Raw genomic sequence first — 23,008 nt, 5'->3', positions numbered from 1 at the left:
TTCCTTACACCAAAATGCCCTCCCGATGGACTGTCGTGTAACTGACGAAGTACTTCCGCTATTCTGCTCTTTGGGATCACCAACTGTCTTCTCTTTTCCGAACCGTCATCATTTTCCAGGACTCGTTTGAGCAAGCCATCTTCGATGATAAATGAGTCCCACTGGGCCCAATACGTCTTAACTACTGAGCATAGGTTTGATATTTCCTGCCAAGGTGGTCGACGGTTTTCCTCTTTCCATTTTCGGATTTTCTGTATAACTGGATCTCTCTCTTGTTCTTCCCTTATCTTAGTAGGCGTCCAGTCGTCGTTGACAATCGTCGTTCTTAGCACTGCTGCTTCCTTGGATTCCGTTTTGTTGCAGTGGGAACACTCTGCTGGGCATGGCCTTCTGGAAAGAGAATCAGCGTTTCTGTGGCTAACTCCGGCCCGGTGCTCAATCTTAAAATCGTATTCTTGGAGTCGTTCGATCCACCTGGCTATCTGACCCTCTGGATTCTTAAACTGCATCAACCACTTAAGGGCGGCATGGTCGGTTCGGATTAGAAACTTTCTGCCATAGAGGTATTGATAGAAGTGCTCTACTGATTTCACTACTGCCAGAAGTTCTCTTCTCGTGACGCAATAATTCCGTTCAGGTTTTGAAAGAACTTTACTAAAATATCCGAGAACTCGTTCCTGTCCTCCTTAAATCTGAGACAGCACTCCTCCAATTCCCACATTACTTGCGTCCGTATCTAAGATGAACTCTCCTTCTGGCAGTGGATACCCTAAAATTGGTGCTGTTATTAAATGCTTTTTCAACGTTTCAAAGGCATTTTGGCAGTCTATATCCCAGCGGTATTCTCTTGCTTCCTCTGTAAGTCGCGTTAATGGCTTAGCGATATCTGCAAACTTCTTAATAAACCTCCGGTAGTAAGTACATAGTCCAAGAAAACTTCTCACTTGATGTTTGTCAGTTGGTTTTGGCCATTCCTTAATGGAATCGATTTTTCCCTTATCCACGGCCACTCCTTCTTTACTGACTATATGACCCAGATAATTGATTTTACCTTGAAATAGCTGGCACTTCTTGGGGTTTAGCATCAATTGGGCAGCTTTAAGTCGATTAAAAACGTTTTCTAAATTCCTCAAATGATCTTCGAATGTCTCCCCCAAGACGATTATGTCATCTAAATAAACCAGGCATGTTTTCCAAGATAACCCTCTCAACACATTTTCCATAAGCCTCTCAAATGTCGCAGGAGCATTACAAAGTCCAAATGGCATAACGTTGAATTGCCACAACCCAGATCCTGTGGTGAAGGCTGTCTTTTCTTTATCGACTGGGTCCATTTCTACCTGCCAGTATCCAGACTTCAAATCTAAAGTAGAAAACAATTTACTTCCAGCCAATGTGTCCAATGTGTCATCGATCCGAGGCAGAGGATAACTATCTTTCTTGGTAACGTTGTTCAGCAAACGGTAATCCACACAGAACCTCGTCGTTCCGTCTTTCTTCTTAACCAGGACCACCGGAGAGACCCATGGACTCGTAGAAGGTTCTATCACCCCGTCTTTTTTCATTTCCTGAACAATCGTTTCAGCTTCCTCTCTCTTCGCCTGTGGTAATCGTCGAGCTGTTTGACGAATTGGCTTAGCATTACCAGTATCAATTTTATGCTTAACAACGGTAGTTCTTCCCGTCTTTCCTCCTTTCGGTACGAAAATATCACGATACTGCCGAAGAAATTCCCTTAATTTCCTTTTCTCCATCTGATTTAGAGACTGTCCTGCAACTGCAACCATTTGGTCGAATTTGTCGTTGGAATTATCAGATGTTGTCGCCTGACGGATTATGGATGTCACAGGTACACAAGTTCCTACCTTTGTCTCTTTCTTGATGGTCACTGGGTAGTCATTGACATTGATAAGTCTCACAGGAATTTCTTTAGCCGAAGTCACCAATTCCTGTCCAATTATGATTCCACGGCCAACCTCATCGTCGTGGTTCCAAGGCTCCATCATAACAGGTCTCCCTTCGTCCACAATTCCCTGTAGCCGCGCTACTATGATCGTTTCGCTTCTCGCAGGCACGACTGTATCTTCTTTAATGGCTGCTTGCACAGTGTTGTCATTATGTGGATGGAGAAATACTTCCTCGTTGCCAACTTTGATTACCTTATTCTTAAAATCCAATTGGAATCCATGCATATTCATTACGTCCATTCCTAATATAACATCCTCTTCGATGTCAGCAACTATAACAGTATGGACAAACTTTTCTGCTCCAATTCCCAATTGTACCTGGATTTCTCCATGAATGTTGGCATTTTCACCTGTAGCGGTCCGAAGTCGCAACCTCGTTGGTAACAGTTTCTTTCGGCTGTTTATAACTGTCGGGCGTATAATGGTTCTGGTCGCTCCGGTATCCACCAACAACGTATGCTTTTTACCATTTATGTCTCCATCTACATATACACTATCTTCACGACATTTCAAAGAAGCTATTAGTATGAGAGGGTCTTTGGAAAAGTTCCGGGTCGAAGCTGCCCCCCTAAGGCTGACCCGTTCTAGTTTTCCTGGTGGTGAGTTTCTTGATTTGCGTCGTACCTAGGGTGCTTACAGGAGCTTCGTACGTGTCCTATTTCGCCACAATTCCAGCATCTGATGGTCTTCGTTTTCTTGTATGTCATGCTTTTCATCATATTAACGAGCTGGTCAAGTTTATCTTCATCTCCTTCCTCTTTTACAGTCCTAACGTTACTGTACCCGCCAGAGGCCTGCGTAGCTGACTCGTATTCGAGGGCGGCGGATAGGACATCAACCAGCGTCTTGTGACGAGCTAGTCGCAGTGTTCTCTGCATTTCATGATCACGAAGACCATCAATAAACGTTTGAACGGCCAATTTTTCCATCATGTCTTCGGGAGCTGTTGGATAAGCATATCGTACTAATCTGGCAATATCTACCTCATATTCTTGAAGAGCCTCATCTTTCTTCTGTCTACGATTTTTAAGCTGTGACTGATATACATGCTCCAAATGTTCGTGGCCATATCGCATATTTAACCTCTTCTTCAGTTGTTCGAAATCATCGGTCTCCTCTACGGCTATGGTCTGAAGCACATCTAAGGCATCTCCTCGAAGGGCGATAGTCAGGTTTACAGCCTTTTCTTTTTCAGACCATCCATTTGCTCTTGCGGCTGATTCGAACTGTTTCATGTAGTTGTTCCATGATGATTTTCCGTCGAAAGTTGGGACTTTAACATGAATAGAACCTCCACTTCCTTCAAATTTCGGCCGTGTCTCCAACTTAAATTTCGTCTCGTCTTCTTTTATCTCCACTGTAATCGGATTGTTACCTCTCTCTGCTGTCCCTGTTTCCTCCATCTTCTTTTCCATCTCTTTCCATATCTTTTCTTCGAAGGCTAACATATCGGCAGCAACTTGGTTTTTTAATGAAGATATTTTATCGTCCAGGGCAGACATCTCAGAAGTGACTTTAGAGATTTCCGAAGAGATGTTAGCAGAGACTTTGCTTTCCAGCGAAGAAATCTCGTTAGAAACTTTGTCTTCCAACGAAGCGATGTCGCCGGAAACTTTGGCTACATCACCAGAAACTTTGGCTACATCAGAAGAAACTTTCGAAATCGACGAGAGGACAGCATCATGTTTGTCTTCAAATATATAAGTCTCTGGATCTAGTCCTTCTTCTAGCAAAGCGTTCTTTAGTCGTTGGACTAACTCAGCCTTTTTTCCGGTAGAAGCTAATTCTCTGTCTTCTAGATGTCTTCTTAAATTAGTCACTGTCAGCTCATAAATCGTCGTCATTTTCACAATTTATTTTATATTCACTTGTATTATTATTATAAGTCTAATTTATGTTCGATCTCACTTCTGGCACCATTTGTTGTGAATTTATTAATTGTTATGTCTTTAATTTATAATGTCTTTACTAATTTATTATATTGTTCCTACTTTAATTTATTAAAAGGCACGATAATTTATATAAGTTTATTTATCACTACATATACAATAATTTATTAGTAGGCGAGCGTAACAATAATATCGCGAGCGCGAATCTTCTTTATTAACTGTCCCTCCATAACCAAAATTCCTCTATAAATATAAAGTCCTGTTATTCGAGAATGAAAACAGTTGTTTCTCGAAACACATCGAACATAGACCGCTGTTTTGCTGAAAGGCCTTCTAGACAGAGCGGCGAATTGTTCTCAGAACCGGTATGGTTAAATCGGCTTGTCTCCAGAAGGTTCGAACTGTTATGTTTTTATTACAAAGGGGGACCCATCGTGTGTCAGGTAGGCATTACCTAAAAAATACGTGAATGAATGAAAATATTAGTAATAAATATATTTACGGTTTTGGGTCAGAATTTATCGTAACAGTATCCTATCTCACCCACACTTTTTTTCTAAACTACAATGACTCTAAAAACTTTCGCTACAGCTCAATTCGTCCAGGTAAATCAAAAGGAGATTTGAAGGTAACAGATGTTAGAGGCTTAAAATACCTACCAAATGGGGATATATTATACAAAGTGGCCCATGATCAAAAATATGAACTCCTTCCTCAGAGAAAGAACACCGTCAATCACGATATGGTTTACGATCAACTTTATTCGAATAGATTAAAAATAACCACAAAGAAATGGAAGGACCTTCAAGATCTAAAGTCTGTATTACCTGCCTCACGAAGACTTAATCACCAAAGACAATAACAAAAATCAAAAAAAGAAAGCCAAGATTTAAACTTATTATTTAGTTATTTTATTTTAATTATTCCTAAAAATGTTAACTGTAACGTTGTTTAAATGGTATTCGCTTAGTTTGCTACATTTTATTTAAAGTAAACACACATTTGTATCTGTTTTTATTTGAAATTATTAAAAATAAAAAAATAAGGATTATGATTTAAAATGACGTAAACCACACTTTTATGAGAACACCTTGAGTTATAATAACTTACACTACATTTTCTAAGAGTTCGATATACTCGTAAGCCGCCATGACGTTGGTTACAATATGTCGTATCCCTTAGTACCCTGATCAAAATTAAACAAATTTATATTTTTACAATAAACTCACTTAGTAGCCATTACATAATTATTTATTTAAGAAAACATTACACAAGCAATCTTTTATAATTATGCTATACAGTTTTTTGTGCCTCTTGTAAAATTTTCTAAAATTGGGTTACGACCTATCAGCATTAGGGTATCGTTATGCTCGTTTTGTCGGGAGTTCAGATAAGCGGTCGTTCGGTTGATCGACTACGTTATACATTATATGTACTATAAATATATATCTCACGTCGTTTGATTTGATGTGTCATATTTTAGGATTTGGCTAGTTGTTTATTTTGTACTCAGTCAAAGGCCTTTTTCAGGTCAATAAAGTAAATTTATTATAATATAAGCGTAATATGATATCGCATATATTGTTATACGTTCATTAATAATGAATATCCTGTGTAGTGTCCTTTTGGTAGTCGCCTTGTTTGTTTTTTTCTATCTTAATATATTTGTCATATCTTCCCCTTAAATTTGGCATATCGCATGTTAGGATTGGAACAGTTGTTCATTTTGTACTTAGCTAAAGGCCATCTTTAAGTCAATAAATCAAAATTTGTCTTACAGTAGTGCCCTATGATATCTCGTATGTCGCTATACGTTCATTAATAATGAAGTTATTGTGTAGTGCCTGTTAGTAGTCGCCTGGTTTGTTTTTTCTATCTTAATGTATTCGTTATATATACTCCCCTTTCATTTGCTGTGTCGCATGTAAGGTTTAGATCAGTTGTTTGTTTTGATCTCGACCAGAGGCCTTCTTTAAGTCAATAAATCAAAATTTGTCTTATAATACATCGATTTTGATCCATATTTCCTATATCTCGTATGTCGCTAGACATTCATTAATAATGAAGATACTGTGTAGTGCCCTTTTAGTAGTCGCCTGGTTTGTTTTTTCTTTTTAAAATACAGTATTTAACTTAAATGCCATAACATAACAGTTTTAGAATTTCCTCTTATTTTAGCTATTTTCCTGAACTATTGGATTGCAAAAATATTCATTTATTTATTATAAAACGTTTAGAGGGTAGATAATTTTAAAAATAATACTTCTAAGAAGGATTTAATATATACTTTATTACACTATACACTTCCATTTAGACTAAGCCATTATTGTTTTATAAATATTTTATAACTAGTGTCAATTGTACCTAACTTAAATAAAAACAAGTCCATATAAAACATTTCTATCACATATCGTCACTTTACAACAATCACTGCCCCACTAAAATTTATTATCTAAAGAGATTTTAAAATGATATACTTAAATCTAAATTAGTAATAAATACTAATACTGATGGAATACTGTAAGCTTAAAACTAGAAATCTTTTGCGAAGAGTATAAGGTAAATAAGAGGAAATGGGATATTGGGTAGGCATAAGAGCAGTTCCGATACAAGCAAACACCTGCCGAAGTATCTGGCACCCGTCATTATGCACTTGGCTTATTAAATGTCGCAGCTGTCAATATGTACCTGGCTCATTAAATGTTGCATCTGTTGTTTTGTGCATATAGGGGCTTATTAAATGTCACACATGTCATTATGTGCATACCTTTAGATACAATTAAATTGGTTAGCAGGTGCATTGCGTACGCCTGTTCTCTTTAATTTAAATACAGAGCACCTAATTATGCACACCTGCCCTATTATGCTCTTCCATAGTTGTCAGTGGATGGGATATGGGGTATATAAGAGGTGGTAGTTAATTAAAGCACATCAGTTTTGTTTTTAACCTTCGAGATGGTCCTCTTTACCAGGAAAAGAAGAATCACGGGTTTAATACCCCCAAGGATTCTAAACTACAGTCTAAATTTTTCTGACGAGGAGAAGTACCTTGCTATTACCCTTGACAGGAAGTTAACATGGAACTCATACTTAGATGGTAGAGCTAAAAGAGCATATATTGCCTATAAGCAGTGTTGTTCAATATAGTGGCTGCATAATTATTAAAAAGGGGAAATGTCAAGGTTGCCAATAGCAACTAATAATTTATCTGTATCATATCTGTGTGTGTCAAGCGAGAATAAAAAGTCAGATCTTGAAATTCATTTTGTATAATTTTATTATAAGAATTTTTCACATTACGGAGAGATAAATCATCAGATCATATCTAAGAAAAAGAACAAAAACAAACATTGGTCCTTAGAGCTTCGGATATTTGTGCTATTCCACGCCATACAATCTACAAGATCAGCCGACAACGTTGAACGAGACAGTCGCAGAAATACATCGAGTGCTCCTTTGCCCCAGGCTTCAAGTCAAGTATACAATCCGATTGAACACATACTGACGATTTCACTGGACGGGACATCGAATCATCAAAAATCAGGGAAGTGAGCTTTTGTTCCTTACTTATCTGCCTTTCATTTCAATTTCCTAACTTAGACTTCTTCAATCTTGAAATTTATTGTTCATTGTTAGTTTACTTTGACACATAATAGTTAAAACATTTAAATTTGAATTAAAATGGGGGATTTGCCTACGTTAAAAAAGATAAGAGCATCTCTTAAAGCGCGATTAACCTCATTTATTAAATTCATTGATAGGGACTCAACCCACGGTGAGATGAATGAGCCAACTCGCGCTGAAATTGAATTGCGCATCGAAAACGCGAATAGTATTCATACTCAATATCAAGAAACCCAATTAAAAATAGAAAGTTTACTGGACGCAATAACTGAGGAAGAAATAAATTACAGAGAAACGTTCGAAACATCATTTTATTCAGTTATAATTAAGGCAAAACAACTGTTGACAACAACCTCAGCTAGTGCCTCCAGTACATCTAGTCCTACTAGTGAACATTTTGCATCCAATCATACATATACAACCTCCAATATAAAACTTCCTTCTATTGAATTGCCAAAATTCAGTGGCAACATAGAAGAATGGTTAGATTTTCATGACTTATTTGATTCGTTAGTTATAAAAAATAATAGTATATCTGAAATACAAAAATTACATTATTTAAGAGCATGCATAACAGGTTCTGCTGAGAGAGACATTGCTTCTATACCTCTCTCTGCTTCTAATTTTACTGTTACATGGAATCTTTTGGTTGAGAGATATTCTAACAAGGAATTGTTGTTGCATAACCATATTAAAGCCATCTTCAATTTAAAGGCAATCAATAAAGAAGGTTCATTTTCAATCAGAAATTTAATTGATACATTTTGTAGCAATCTTAGAGCTTTGGAGGCATTAAAACAACCAGTCGAACATTGGGATGCCCTTCTCAAATATATTCTTTTGGAAAAATTAGATTCTGAATCTGTGAAAGAATGGGAGAAGGCCAACAATGGTAAAGTCAGTCAAGTTTCGGACCTCATATATTTCCTAAAAACGAAGGCAGATACTCTAGAAAGATATAATCTAAATAAACCCAATATTCAAGGGACTTCTGTCAATAATCATGTCAAATTCAGACACAACAGTACTAAGGCTCTTGTAAGTACAAAATCTTCTTTTCTTTCTTGTCCTTTATGCAACCAGCAACACAAACTGGTTCACTGTAGTCAATTTCATTCATTAGACATTCCTGCCCGTATCAATAAAGTACGTAGATTTAAATTATGCTTGAATTGTCTGCATTCTGGACATCAACAAGCTACGTGCAAATATGGCGAATGTAAGAAATGTAACCAGAAACATCATACTCTTCTCCATAAATTTATTGAAAATCCACTAAATCCATTGTCTCAGTTTAATGATCAAGTAGTTGCTTCTCAGAGTAGCCCTCAGACACTTTCTAATACTTCTCAAAATCAACAAATCCTTCTATCAACGGTTGTTGTCCAAGTTCGTGACCATTTAGGGGTTGCTCATAATTGTAGAGCTCTTTTAGATAGTGGAGCTCAATCTAATTTTATCACATCAAGTTTAGTTGATTTGCTGGGTATTTCAAGGGAGCAGGTTAACATTTCTGTAGTGGGTATCGCTCATGTTTCTTCTAAAATAAATCACAAATGTAATATTGTTATTAACTCTTTACAATCTATATATTCTTTCCCCCTAGAGTGTTTAATCATTCCACAAATATGTGGACAACTTCCAGTTTGTCAAATTGATGCATCTTCGTTGCCCATACCTGCAAATATTCGTTTATCAGATCCAAATTTTCATACTCCTTCGGAAGTAAATATTCTGATCAGTGCTAGTATTTTTTGGGACCTGCTATGTGTGGGTCAGGTTAAGTTAGGTCCTGAAAAACCCATACTTCAGAAAACTAGATTAGGGTGGATCATTTCTGGTCCTTTAATAAATACCAGGGTGAATAGTCAGCAATCTACCATATGTGGATTATCACACAATATCGAAACTGACTGCCTTTCTAGGTTTTGGGAGATTGAGGAGTGCTCAGGTACTAAACTTCAGTCTCCAGAAGAGTTATTGTGCGAGGAGCACTTCAAATCAACCTTTAGGAGAAATTTGGATGGTCGGTTCATTGTGTCCATTCCTTTTAAGTCACAGGTTGACTCTTTGGGAGAATCCAGATCAATAGCTCAAAGAAGGTTCTATAGCTTAGAAAAAAGGCTTCTTAATGATCCTATCATGAAGGAGCAGTATGTTGCATTTATGGAGGAATACTTGTCTTTAGGCCACATGTCAAGAGTTACTGATTGTACTTTGCCAGTACATAGTTATTACTTTCCTCATCACGGGGTGATGAAGCAGGACAGTCTCACTACAAAACTCAGAGTAGTGTTCGATGGTTCCTGTCCGTCATCATCTGGTCATTCGCTCAACGATCTTCAGATGGTAGGTCCCGTCATGCAGAATGATTTGATATCTATCCTGTTGAGATTTAGAAGGTATCCATTTGTTGCATCTGCGGACATTGCCAAAATGTACCGTCAAATTCTTATTGATGATACTCAACGGTGTCTCCAAAGAATCTTATGGAGAAATCATCCGAAAGATCCTCTTCATTCATATGAATTAAATACAGTTACTTATGGCTCTACGTCAAGTAGTTATCTAGCCACTAGATGTCTCTATCAGCTATCATTAGAGCATTCTGATACATTCCCTCAAGCTTCTAAAATCATAGCTGAAGACTTCTATGTTGACGACTTGTTAACTGGTTCTGATTCGTTAGAGGACTTAATCCTTAATTGTAATCCTTCATTTCTTAAGTCCATCCAGGAATCTATTTCATTAGACACTCCCTTCCTTTTTGGTGCCAATGAAAACACAAAGACACTTGGGTTACAATGGTGCCCTAGTTTAGATTCATTGTCCTATTCTATTGATTCAAATGTTACTCCCAAAATTATCACTTAAAGATCAATACTTTCTGGTATTGCTCTAATATTTGACCCTTTAGGTCTCTTAAGTCCATCAATCATTAAAGTCAAAATCCTTATGCAACTCCTTTGGTTAGAGAAGTTAGACTGGGATGAAGAAGTGCCATTGCATATTCAGTCTGAGTGGTTATCTTTCAGAGATCAGTTGCATGAGTTGAATAAATTGCAAATTCAAAGAAATGTAGTTCTCCCTAATTCTGTTCTTATTGAAATGCACGGATTCTGTGACGCAAGCGAAGTTGCTTATGGCGCAGCCATATATATTCGCAGTGTTGATAAAAAGGGTAACATTTTTATAAATTTACTTTGTGCTAAAAGCAAAGTAGCACCTGTAAAGAAGCTGAGCGTACCTCGCCTGGAACTTAGCGGAGCTTTGATCTTATCACGTCTTTCTAAAATGGTTACTACTTCTTTGAATATTCAGTTCAATAAGATTTTTCTGTGGTCTGACTCAACCATTACCTTGGGCTGGATAAAAACTTCGTCACATGTACTAAAAACTTTCGTTGGTAATCGTGTTTCAGAAATTCAGTCCAACACAGATCCCGAAAATTGGAGACATGTACCTACGGATTGTAACCCTGCTGATTTACTTTCTCGAGGAATTGAACCTCAGGTTCTAAGCTCTTGTTTATTTTGGTGGCACGGCCCGTCATTCTTGCTAGATTCTCCTGAAACTTGGCCAGTTCAAGTATCTTTTGATAAAGAAAAACTTCCAGAGTTTAAAACTATTAGCAACCAATTTATGATAGTTTCGTCTACTCCATTATTTGATTTTGAAAAATATTCGAGTTTTTCAACCTTGGTAAGGTCAGTGGCTTACTCTTTGCGTTTCTACTACAATTCTCAACGAAAGAACAAGGCCACTCGTGTTTTGGGGCATTTAACCACACAGGAGATTAACAATTCTACCCTTACTCTAGTTAAGTTGGTACAAGCTGAAGGTTTCTCATCTGAGATTCAGTGCTTAAGAAGAGGTAATGCAGTTTCTTTTAAAAGCAGAATCTTATCACTTAATCCCTTTTTAGATCCAGAAGGATTACTCAGGGTCGGTGGTAGATTAAGTAATTCAAACTTTTCTTATCAAAAGAAACATCCTATTCTAATTCAATCTAATCATAAGTTTACTATTCTATTTTTCCGTCAAGAGCATTTCAAGCTGTGCCATGCAGGACCTCAACATCTCCTAGCTCACGTGCGTGAGAAATATTGGCCTTTACATGGAAAATTATTGGCTAGGAGAACGGTTCGCGAATGCTTGCGTTGCTTTCGCTTCAATCCCGATCAAGTTAATCCCATCATGGGAGATCTTCCCCAATCAAGAGTCACCCCCTCATTTCCATTTGCTGTTACAGGAGTTGATTATGCTGGTCCATTTGCCCTCAGAACTAGTCGTCATAGGGGTGCTTCTTCATATAAAGGTTATATTAGTTTATTTGTTTGCCTATCGACAAAGGCCATTCATTTAGAGGTGGTAACGGATCTTTCCACCGAAGCCTTTATGGCGGCAATAAAACGATTTATAGCTAGAAGGGGCAAACCATGTCAGATGATGAGTGATAACGGAACCACATTTGTGGGTGCCAACAATTCTTTGTTGGAATTGGGTAAATTTTTGAAAACCAATGGTAATAAATTCCCTGATATGTGTGCTAAATCTGATATAAATTGGAAGTTCATACCGGCTCATTCTCCTCATTTTGGCGGTCTCTGGGAGGCTGGAGTCAAATCGGTGAAGGCTAACCTCAAACGAGTTATGACAGATACGAAATTAGATTATGAAAGATTTGTTACATTACTAACTCAGATTGAAGGAGTATTAAATTCTCGTCCTTTGAGTGCCTTGTCTTCTAACCCTTCTGATCTTTTGCCTTTGACACCAGCTCACTTCCTCATTGGAAGACCCATGGATTCCGTTCCAGAAATAAATCTATCAAACTCATCCATTACCAGTTTGTCTAGATTCCAGCAGTTGCAGCAACTTCGCCATCATTTTTTGGAAACGTTGGTCTCTGAAATACATCTCCGAATTGCAAGAACGGAAGAAATGGAAAGTCAACCAATCTAAAATTCAGACTGACACACTCGTCCTCATCAAAGAAAGAAATTTACCTCCTTTAAACTGGTGTCTTGGGCGCGTAGAAGTTTTGCATCCCGGCGCTGATGGAGTTACACGAGTGGTTACCATAAGAACTTCAAAAGGACTTATAAAGCGAGCTGTTACAAACATTTGTCCACTTCCGGTTCCTAGTGATCAAAGTGAAGGTGCAATCACGTCTTAAGTTCTAGAACTGTTAATGCGTCTTAGTTAAAGAACATTTGTTTGATTTTTAAACTTAAAAGTTTATAATAACTATTGAAGATGTATTTGTTTATTTTTTATTGCATGTAATGCATTTCCTCATTTACTTGCTTACCTGTTAAATTGAAAGCGATCCTTTCAAGGTGGGGGGCATGTTCAATATAGTGGCTGCATAATTATTAAAAAGGGGAAATGTCAAGGTTGCCAATAGCAACTAATAATTTATCTGTATCATATCTGTGTGTGTCAAGCGAGAATAAAAAGTCAGATCTTGAAATTCATTTTGTATAATTTTATTATAAGAATTTTTCACATTACGGAGAGATAAATCATCAGATCATATCTAAGAAAAAGAACAAAAACAAACAGCAGTGTCGACGAACGACCTGGGGCCTTTCGACCAGGGTGATCGCCTGGGTCTACACTGTCATTAGGCCAATGCTAACTTCAGAGCCATTGCTTGGGTACCAAAAGCGTTACAGGCAACAGCGATTAACAAACTAAACCATATTCAGCGGATGGCTTGCATAAATATAACAGGTGCCATGAAAACAACACCAACTGCTACAATGGAGTTAATCATTGGCATCACGCCTCTAGATATATATGTCAAAGAGGTGGCGCTAGTGACAATGATGCGACTACGCTCAGCTGGTGCAAACCTTGATGTAGGAATGGGACAATTGAGAACTAGTTTCTGGCAGGAAGAGCTGGATGCGCTACCACTGCTACAGGCAGGCGCGACTCAATTGAACCAAATTTTGTCTTTAACAAACCCTACGAAATCGAAACAAGACAGTATAGGGAGACAAACGTGGCAAATGCCTATTGCATATACACCGATGGCTTCAAAATGGAAGAAAGCTCAGGATGCGAGATATACTCGAGATCACTCAACCTAAGTATAAAGTGGGGTAGGGGCAAAAATGCCAGTGTAGTTCACACAGAACTGGCTGGTATCTCCATAGCTGCCCGCAAAAGAGATAACCCAAAAAGGTATAGCAGGGAAAACTATAATAATCTGCACAGATAGCAGACAAGCGCTATTACCCTGGAATAGACCACGTGTCATATCACGGTTACTAATGGAGTGTCACGAGTCACTAACTCAAGCTTCGGATGGTAATACCATCATCCTGAGGTGGAAGGACACAATAGGAATAAAGGCAACCGCATTACTGACCAATTGGCTAGAAAGGCGGGAGGCCTAAAACGCTTAGGACCTGGGGATTTTTTTGGTTGGTCAACTACAATAATAGCGGAAATTGTCAAATGTCGCACCCATGTGCAAACTGTAAAAAGATCGGAAGAAGGGCAAGGATGTAAACTTGCCATGGTAACACTAAGTAACCTTAAATAGTCAGCATCAAAGAAGTACTTGGAAATGACTAGAAAAAACCTACGCTTGACAGTTGGTTTTTTAACGGGTCATTGTCAACTCAGCAAACACCTCCACACACTGAGGCTAGCAGACAAACCTCTATGTAGAAAGTGTGAGGGAGAAAAAACGAAACTCTAGAGCATGCCGAACTCGCCGAACTCGCGTTCGGCGAGTCCTGCCCACATAAGTGAGATGTCTCCTGGTGACTTGTCCACCTTCCTAGAAATGGCAGGATGGACAATGAGCTAAGGGCAACAGCTCTGTGGGAAGGATGCACAATGGGTCAATTGTGGCCTAAATGCTGTGGAACTTAACTCGCCCTCCCTACTCTACAGATACATATACAGAACCTTCGAGATAAACCAATGCAAGTGTGGTAAAATCTTTTCACGCGTATACAACTTACGTCGCCATAATATGAATGAATTCAACAACGATCGCTCAAGCTCGTATTTGTGTAATAAATGCGGAAAGAGTTTTACTTTTAAGAATAATCTATACCGTCATCAAGTTAGTCGTTGTGACGTAAGTTGACACACAACTACGCGTAGGTTGTATACGCGTGAAAAGGTTTTACCACACTTTCATTGGTTCATCTCGAAGGTAAAAACAAAACTGATGAGCGTTAATTAACTACTATCTCTTAAATACTCCATATCGTACCCACCGATAACCAATGGGAGAGTATAATAGGACAGGTGTGCATAATTAGGTGCACTGTATTTAAATTAATGAGGACAGGTGTACGCAATGCACCTGCTAACCACACACTAAATTAATGAGGTATGCAAAAAAAACAGCTGCGACATTTAATAAGCCCCTATATGCACAAACAACAGGTGCATCATTTAATAAACCAGGTACACATAAACAGGTGCGACATTAATTATGCACAAAACAGCAGGTGCAACATTTAATGAGACACATGCCACATACTCCGGCAGGTGTTTTCTTGTATCCGAACTGCTCTTATGTCCACCCTATATCCGATATCCTCTTATTTACCTTCCACTGCGAAGCCTTAATAAAATTTGTACAATCATAAAAGTTTTTAGATCCAATTTGTTAGATATTAGATCAGCCAGAAGCTGCCACCATCAATTTTATCTACTTAACTTTGTCAGTATCTGTATTAGTCAGGGCATATACTTAATAAATATTATACATGATAATAAATGTAACTGTTACTATTTTAGCCCAAGCTGTAGAGAAAAAACATGCATTAATTAGTGATTTTTTGAAACCAGAACAGCGTTATGAAGGCCAATGCCTGGAGTAACCTTCAAGTGTTTGCAACTGTTGGTTATAATTTTTTTATGGCACTTTTAAGGTGCAAAAAACCATGTTTTTATTATTTTTATTTTTATTCTATCAAATCCACATTTTTATGCAAAATGAGTACAACATGAAAGTGAATATAAAAAGCTTTAATTTGAGTTATGTTCCATTAAATTTGACTCAATAGTTTATGCAAAATTAACGATTGAAAGTCCAAAAATGTCAATTTTACTCCATTTTTTTTAAATAACTTTTGTGAACATTCTTTTTTATGCAAAATTAATTATATTTTAACCCTTTTAATTACAAATCGAATGAGACTTAGTAAGATTCAATTGGTCAATTTATTTTCGAGGTACGTTTAATCTATATATTACATACATATCTTGTTGTAACTTGCCGATTGGCGGTAGTCGATGTCAAAAAACATGTGGTAATTGCAATTAATTTGCAATATTTCATATTTTAATTTCTATTAACCAATCAACGTATCGTTCACATAGTGTTCAGAGAAACGTAAACATGTGTGTTAAGGTGAGTCCACATATGCTCGGAATACCGTCTCGAACATGTACATCGACGCGATCAACAGAAGTTTGCGACGTTGTTACAGGGGACATTGAAATAAGTAACGAATCGAACACCGTTCCGTACTTCGTACCAAACATTTTGGCGTTCCATCAGTAATTGAGTTGAATCCGCATCTACAAGGTAGAGATTGCAGCAGTAGCCTACTTCTTATGCATCAGTTAATATAAGGAACACTCTAATTACAAAAAATACTCGTAAAAGGTGGTGGCGAACACAAATGTATAAAAGTAGGGAGAAATATGGTGACAATCACTTATTTTTTTAATTTGAAATTTTAGTTGATCAGTGGATTATATAAAAATTTCACAAGGATGTCGCCTTCTGACTTTAAATTTTTGATCAGATTAGTGGGTCCAAAAGTAGGTCGAAAAGATACAAAATGGAGAAAAGCTCTCTCTGTTCAAGAACGGTTGGCTGTCACGATCCGTTTTTAGGCGACTGGAGATTCTTTCACTAGTTTACAATACCTTTTTAAAATCTCGAAATAATCTATAAGTGTAATAATTCCGGAAGTATGTAGAGCTATATTCCAAGGATTGAAAACATTCAGATAGTTATACGCCTCATTTATTCTTATTCGAATTTAATTTATAATTATGTTAAGCCCTGATATAATTCAAGTCCAAACTTGGCATATCTATAGAGAATATAGTTGAAGAAATTGTATTGGAATCATTGGCTTGGGACTATTTTCTTCCGTCCATTCCATTTTGATACACTTAATTTTGAACCACCTTCAAAATAACAGACTGAAATGACTGGAATACTGGAAATTCGATAGAAGATTCGCAAGCAAGTCCAGACATGAATTCATATTCACGGTGTATATCATCGCGCTCACGTTTCTTTTGATGCGAAGGCATTTTACCGACAGCCAGTGCAACGCTTCGATGTACGTCGTTGACGCGTCAAGGTACGGTACGCGGTTGCATGACTCCGTCCACATTTAAGAACGCGACGTGGTCCGAGACGGTATTCAGAGCATATGTGGACCCACCTTTAGAATATTAAAATAATAATTATCTTCTTGATAATAATGGACTATTTCGCTCTCCAATTTTTAGGTTAGGTTTAAGATTGATCAATTAAAGAATCAAATGAGTTTTCGACTATTTTTATCAAATTTATAGTTCAGGTGGTAGCTTCAGACGTTAACCTACAGTTAGAGCACCACAAACACGTTTTGTATCTGTGTGCGTGAATCCTGTTAGATTTCATATATATAAATATCTTAATACTAGAGTATTTTTTTCATTAAACCCCGAGGAAAGTACTTATTTATATACTTACAACACTTTCAGTTTTACCATCAGTGAAAGTAACAAGTATAAAATGTGATTGACGTTGTATCTAAACATCATTCAATATAAACTACATTAACTATATCCCATATAATATATATATATATATATATATATATATATATATATATATATATATTAAATTTGCTTTTGGGTATTTTGGTTAGCAACCAATATATACAATATAATTGACTAAGTTTGCAAAAACTTTTTCTTTTTTTAATTATGTATCTACAAAGGATGCAAAAAAGTTTCAAAGTAAAGACTATTTTTTAAAATGGGATTGGTTACATAATATATAGGCTATTGATTATATACCCCCTTGAGTGGTAAGTTTTTCTTAAAAAATAAGGAAAATGGCCAAATCATGGTGTAAGTGGGGAATTTTAAAAAATGGTATCTAGAATACTGTAAATTCTAAATACTTTTACAAAACATCATTTTAAAGAGGAAGGATAAAAGTTTTTTTTCTGTAAAGCAATGCCTGTACCTATACCCCTGTAGAAAATAGCTATGGGACAAAAAAAGAAACATCTCGTGTGTTCCTGTTTTTTTTTTGCTTTATTTTTTGAATGTATTTTTGTAAAAGAAAATTATTATTGACTGTAACAGGTGACATTTCGATAAGAAATTTAATTCCGAATAACTGTTGTGTAGATATGTATGTAGGAAAACTGCATAGAATTACAAAAACGCTTCCCTTTAAATGGTAGTACTCCGCGGTTTTTTCATGTTAGGGAGTCCATTGACCATATGAAATAATAAAACCCTTTTAACGTTGCAGTTCCTTTTGGCCCTATTTTTTTGAACATAATCAATAGCCCAATTAAGTTTTCGTGAGGACAGGAATTCTAAAAGGTAACCGACAAGTTTAGGTACAGGAGGTACTAAAATTTGATTGAGGTTTTTTTGTTGTTAAAAAAAATGTGTAGTTTTTTATTATTTTAGCTGTAAACAAATACCAGATTTTTTTCGAGTTTAAAATTTATTTTATTTTTATTCATCAATAGACCTTTTATCCTCCATTTGTGGCTTGAGTGACATACGTCACCCATAGAGATAAGAGATAAGTACGTTTTTTGGCTTTAGAATTTTGACTAATTTTTCATGTCTTACTTTGTCAAATGCTTTTTCAAAAGTAACGCATCATGCTCATGCACATTAAGATCATATCCATACATTCTTCCAGTTTTTTATTTATATGACTATGTATTATTTTCAAGAATAAATTGAGAACATGATTTATTAATGATATTGTTCTGTATTCACTGCAGTGTTTCATCGTCATCATCTGTGATCACTGACACATCATGGAGGGCCATGGTCGCCCGTTGGGGTTTCTAGGCTCTGAAGTTTTACATGGTACAGCCGCACGCATAACTCCTTAAAAAGTCCAACATTTTATATTTAATGCTACTTCCTAGTTTGTCTTCTTTGAGGAGATCATTCCAGTGTCATTTTGCTTCTTTGACTATAGTTGACCATGTTTTCCTTTCCTTTGCTTGTATTTCCTTTTCTCCTATTCCTAGTTCTGTTGATTCCTGATTAATACCATCAATTCATCTATTTCTAGGCCTATATATCTGTTTTTGTATTTTTTCATCCATCCTTTCTACGTGTTCCAACCAATGCAGTCGTTTACTTAATATTTCTTTTATGATAGTCGGCCTATTAAATTTTCTTTCATTCTTATATGCCATTAACCATTCTCCTGTATAGGTCCATATATTTTTCTTAAATTTTTTTTCCCATTTAAGGAGATGTCCTTATTTTTCACTAGTCAAAGTGAACCTGCTATTGAAGTCTCACAACTATTGTGTATATTATATTTTTAAGTTAATAGATACTAATTTTGACTTTATAACAGTCGGTAGGTTGTAGAAGGATTTATTTCTAATTGAAATTCTCGCTGTTATCTCATCATTGTTGTTATTTCCTTCTGTAACTATTGATCCTAAATATTTGAAATGGTCTACTCTTATAAACTTTTGTCCGCTTAAAGATATACGAGTGCCTTTCATTTGTACTTTTTCCCATAGTTGAAGTCTTACTAGTACTCTTAGTACTGAAGTCACCAGTCTTTTTTTAGGTAGATCTAAACCACCTACGTTGATGTTGGAGTTAGTGAGTAAAAACGCGAAATAAAACTAATCTAACGAAAGCGTTTTTATCAACAAATTACTGCAACAACTGTCATGAATTTCATCAGATATGACACGTGTTTCTTAATATAATCATGCGCATTTTACTTTTTACAATGTTTTATGTCAAATGTTGAATTTATGTTACGTGTCAAAAAAATGTAATATTATGAATATTTTGAGTGACATTTATTACCAGTGTTTATTATTGACCATAATTCCCAAAAGAAAATTAGGCAAACATTTTTTTTTCACACACACACACACACACATATATATATATATATATATACATATATATATATATATATATATATATATATATATATATATATATATATATATATATATACATCGGAAAAGTCAAGGGATATTTTTAGAAAGAGAAGTAATTTCTTCTTTAATTATTTTGCATAAATAAACAACGAAATTTGTTGAAATATCAACAATAGTCAGAATGCCTTTAAGTAAAATTTAAAAAAAGTTCATTACAAAATATGGTCGTAATAAAAAAAAATCAAAATGAACACAAAGTATAGCGTCCTCCCTGGTTTATTGCGGCTCTTCCTCTGTGGTTCATAGACAAAATGATATTGTCGATATCCTATTGCGGTCGGTTTGTCCATTCTTATATAACACATATGTCCATATGTGCAACAATTCTTCGTTGAAGAATGTACACGACCGTGTAGGTCGGTGGAATTCAGGTAGGTGGAATTCATCAACACTTTCGTTGACAAGACAGTCTGTCACTAAGCATGCGATATGTGGACGAGCATTATCATGCATCAGGTGGAAGTTTGATCAACAGCACCAGCAAACAGACGAACTATAGGTTAAAGAATGGTGTAGAGGTACTGCTGAGCTGTAAAGAATCGGTATGGAAAAACGAGGTCCGTTCTGCCACCGATTATTATTACATATCATACCATTATTGTATCACCTCTGTATATGTAAACTTACCGGGTATGTTTTAAGCTTTCTACATTTACAGAGCATCTCCACATTCTTACTCGACGAGAATCTGGATGAAATCTAAATCTAGATTCGTCGGAAAATAAAACTGTAGCTCAATCATTTGCATCCTAGTTTTGATATTCTTGACATGACTCTAATCTTATAGCACGATTGCCTCTAAAGATAGGTAGACATCTTAATGGCCTTCGACTGTGGAGATCGGCTTCATAGAGACGATTTCTTACAGTATAACGGCCTATGGTGACCTGGTATGCCCGCTACAACTCGCTAACCAATTCAGGTACTGTAATTGTTGGTTGTCTTCTAGCATTTATCACCAAAAATCGGTCTTAAGGTGTAGTTATAGCGCGCTCACGTCCTGAATCACCTTCGGCTGGATTTTTTAGTGTCACAACAACACCACCACAATCGACTTATAACACTTCTTGGAAGACTCCCACTTGCTCAGCTACATTAGTTTGCCGCATGTCAGATTGAAGAATGCCTACTGCTATATTAATCTCGTCCAAAGTTAAATGACGTCCTTCCATATTAAAAAACGATATTTTCAATGCACTAACTAAACAAGAACTTAATAGCACGAAAAAAATCGAAACTAGCAGAATCTCTACTGCAGTATAAAAGCTATAGTTTTTTCCTCTCCTGTAAGAAACGTCAAGTCTTCGTTATCACTTTTGCCGTTTTATTTTACTTACAAAAACTACAGGATGAGCAACTGCATAAACTCAATTAAAATTAAACGACTACACGAATTTATTTTTGTTAATTTTATTATGTTATAAAAATATCCCTAGACTTTTCCGATGTTTACATATATACTCACATGCAAAAAAAACGCAACGGAGAAAATTTTGGTCAAATTCAAAGTATTTCAGTTTTTTCATTTTTAGCCCTATTTTGATGATTTTTTTTAGCGCACTGTGTAAAATTTTATAAATTTTAATTTAGTATAGTGAGTTTTTTAATAAAATTTTTTATTTGACTTATTATACAGGGTTAATAGAAAGGTGGTTTTTTATCCGAACTTTGAAACATCGTGTGGAATAATTCCGTTAGCTGATTTTCATAAAACCTTGTTTTTCAGTTGCAATCATGTCTTTTAAGTATTATGTTTTTTATTTCATGTAAAAATATGGATTGGTTCATTTTTAGGAGCGAAATGACTTTGCAACCCACAATTTACAACGTTTCCTCTTATTACCATTATCTTTTGTATTAATTTGTAATACCACGATGGGGGCTTTGGTGACTGATATCGAAGAAATGTCATATCGACGTCCCAGAAGCACTGTATTTAAATAATGATTAAAAGCAACGACATGATCTTTTGGTTTTAATGAACAATGATAACAATAACAAAACATAAAAAAAATAACTTAAATGTAACCTAACCTAAGTACGCAAATAACAAAGAAAACTACTAAAAAATAACTTAATACTTTTGTATGGGCTCCTCTAGCCTCTATAACTGCCCACACACGTCAGCTCATGCTGTCTATAAGGTTGCGAATATCATCTTACTGGATGTTTTGCCATTCCTCTTCTAGAGCCAAGCGAAGTTCGTTGATTGAGGCTAGTGTGACTTCGCGACCTCTAATATTTCTACTAAGCATGTCCAAACGTGCTCTATTGGGTTCAGATCTGGCGAACATGCTTTCCAGTTCATTTTATTTATACCAACTTCGTCTAAATATTGCGGGACACACATTGTAGAGTGGGGTCGCGCATTAATAGAAAATCATCGCCTATATACTGAGAAAAGGGTACTACGTGTTTTGCTAAAATTTCCTAAATATACCGGTGTGCAGTCAACGAACCCTCAATAAATATTAATTCAGTGTGTGAATCTCGGGAGATTCCTGCCCATACCATCACCGAACCCCCTCCATGGCTAACGCGGGGACTGAAACCGCACTCCGCAAATTTTTCTCCAGTTTGACGCCATACTCGTTCTTTCCCATCTGATGAGTGAAGACAGTATCTCGACTCATACATAAAAAAAACATAACTCCATTGTCCTAAATTCCAATGTAAATGTTCCTCGGAAAATTGTAGTCTAGCCACTCTGTGCCGTGGAAGTAATTTGGACCCAATTGCTGGTCTGCAAATTTGCAAAAAAAATTCATGTAATCTTCGACGAATTGTAAATACACTTACATTATTGCCTCGAACCTCTTGAAGCTGATTTCCTGTTTGCTCCGCTGTTAAATGACGATCCCACAAAGCGTTGACTCGTATCAAACGATCATCTAATGCGGTAGTTTTGCGCTTCCTGCCACTTCCCGCTTTTTGTTTGTTTCAGTTCGTATAAAACGTTCCACTACCCTTTGGATGGTAGAGCCATGAGTGTGTAGTACTCTAGCCACATATTCATAATTTCGCCCATCTTCAACCAGAGCCACGGCTTTCACACAATCTTCAACACTAAGAACCTGATCAATCATAGGTAAACAAAACGTAAATGTCAATATGACATAATGTCACCAAAGCCACCTCGTCGTATTACAAAATAATCATAGTTAAAAAAGTCCTAAATTGTGGATGGCAAATTCATTTGGCTCTAAAAAACGAACCAAGGCAGATTTTGACATGAAACAAAAAAACATAATACTTAGGAGACATGGTTGCAACCGAAAAATAATGTTTTACGAAAATTCGC

At 36.4% G+C, this 23,008-nt stretch overlaps 2 protein-coding genes across 2 annotated transcripts; both read left to right on the top strand.

Annotated features, from left to right (window-relative positions):
- The first annotated feature begins 7,537 nt into the window (after positions 1–7,537).
- On the top strand, positions 7,538–10,354 carry LOC140452625 (uncharacterized). The gene is made up of 2 exons (XM_072546946.1): positions 7,538–7,989; positions 8,044–10,354. The coding sequence occupies exons 1-2, from the start codon at positions 7,538–7,540 to the stop codon at positions 10,352–10,354; spliced, it is 2,763 nt and encodes a 920-aa protein (XP_072403047.1).
- An 81-nt stretch (positions 10,355–10,435) lies between these two features.
- On the top strand, positions 10,436–12,445 carry LOC140452624 (uncharacterized). The gene has a single exon (XM_072546945.1). It carries the CDS (start codon positions 10,436–10,438, stop codon positions 12,443–12,445), a length of 2,010 nt encoding a protein of 669 aa, XP_072403046.1.
- The last annotated feature ends 10,563 nt before the right edge of the window (positions 12,446–23,008 follow it).

This window comes from Diabrotica undecimpunctata, chromosome 11, assembly GCF_040954645.1.
Source record: "Diabrotica undecimpunctata isolate CICGRU chromosome 11, icDiaUnde3, whole genome shotgun sequence".
In the NCBI taxonomy this organism is placed as follows: domain Eukaryota; kingdom Metazoa; phylum Arthropoda; class Insecta; order Coleoptera; family Chrysomelidae; genus Diabrotica; species Diabrotica undecimpunctata.
Note: the sequence above shows the minus strand (reverse complement) of the source record. Positions and strands in the feature narration are given on the sequence as shown.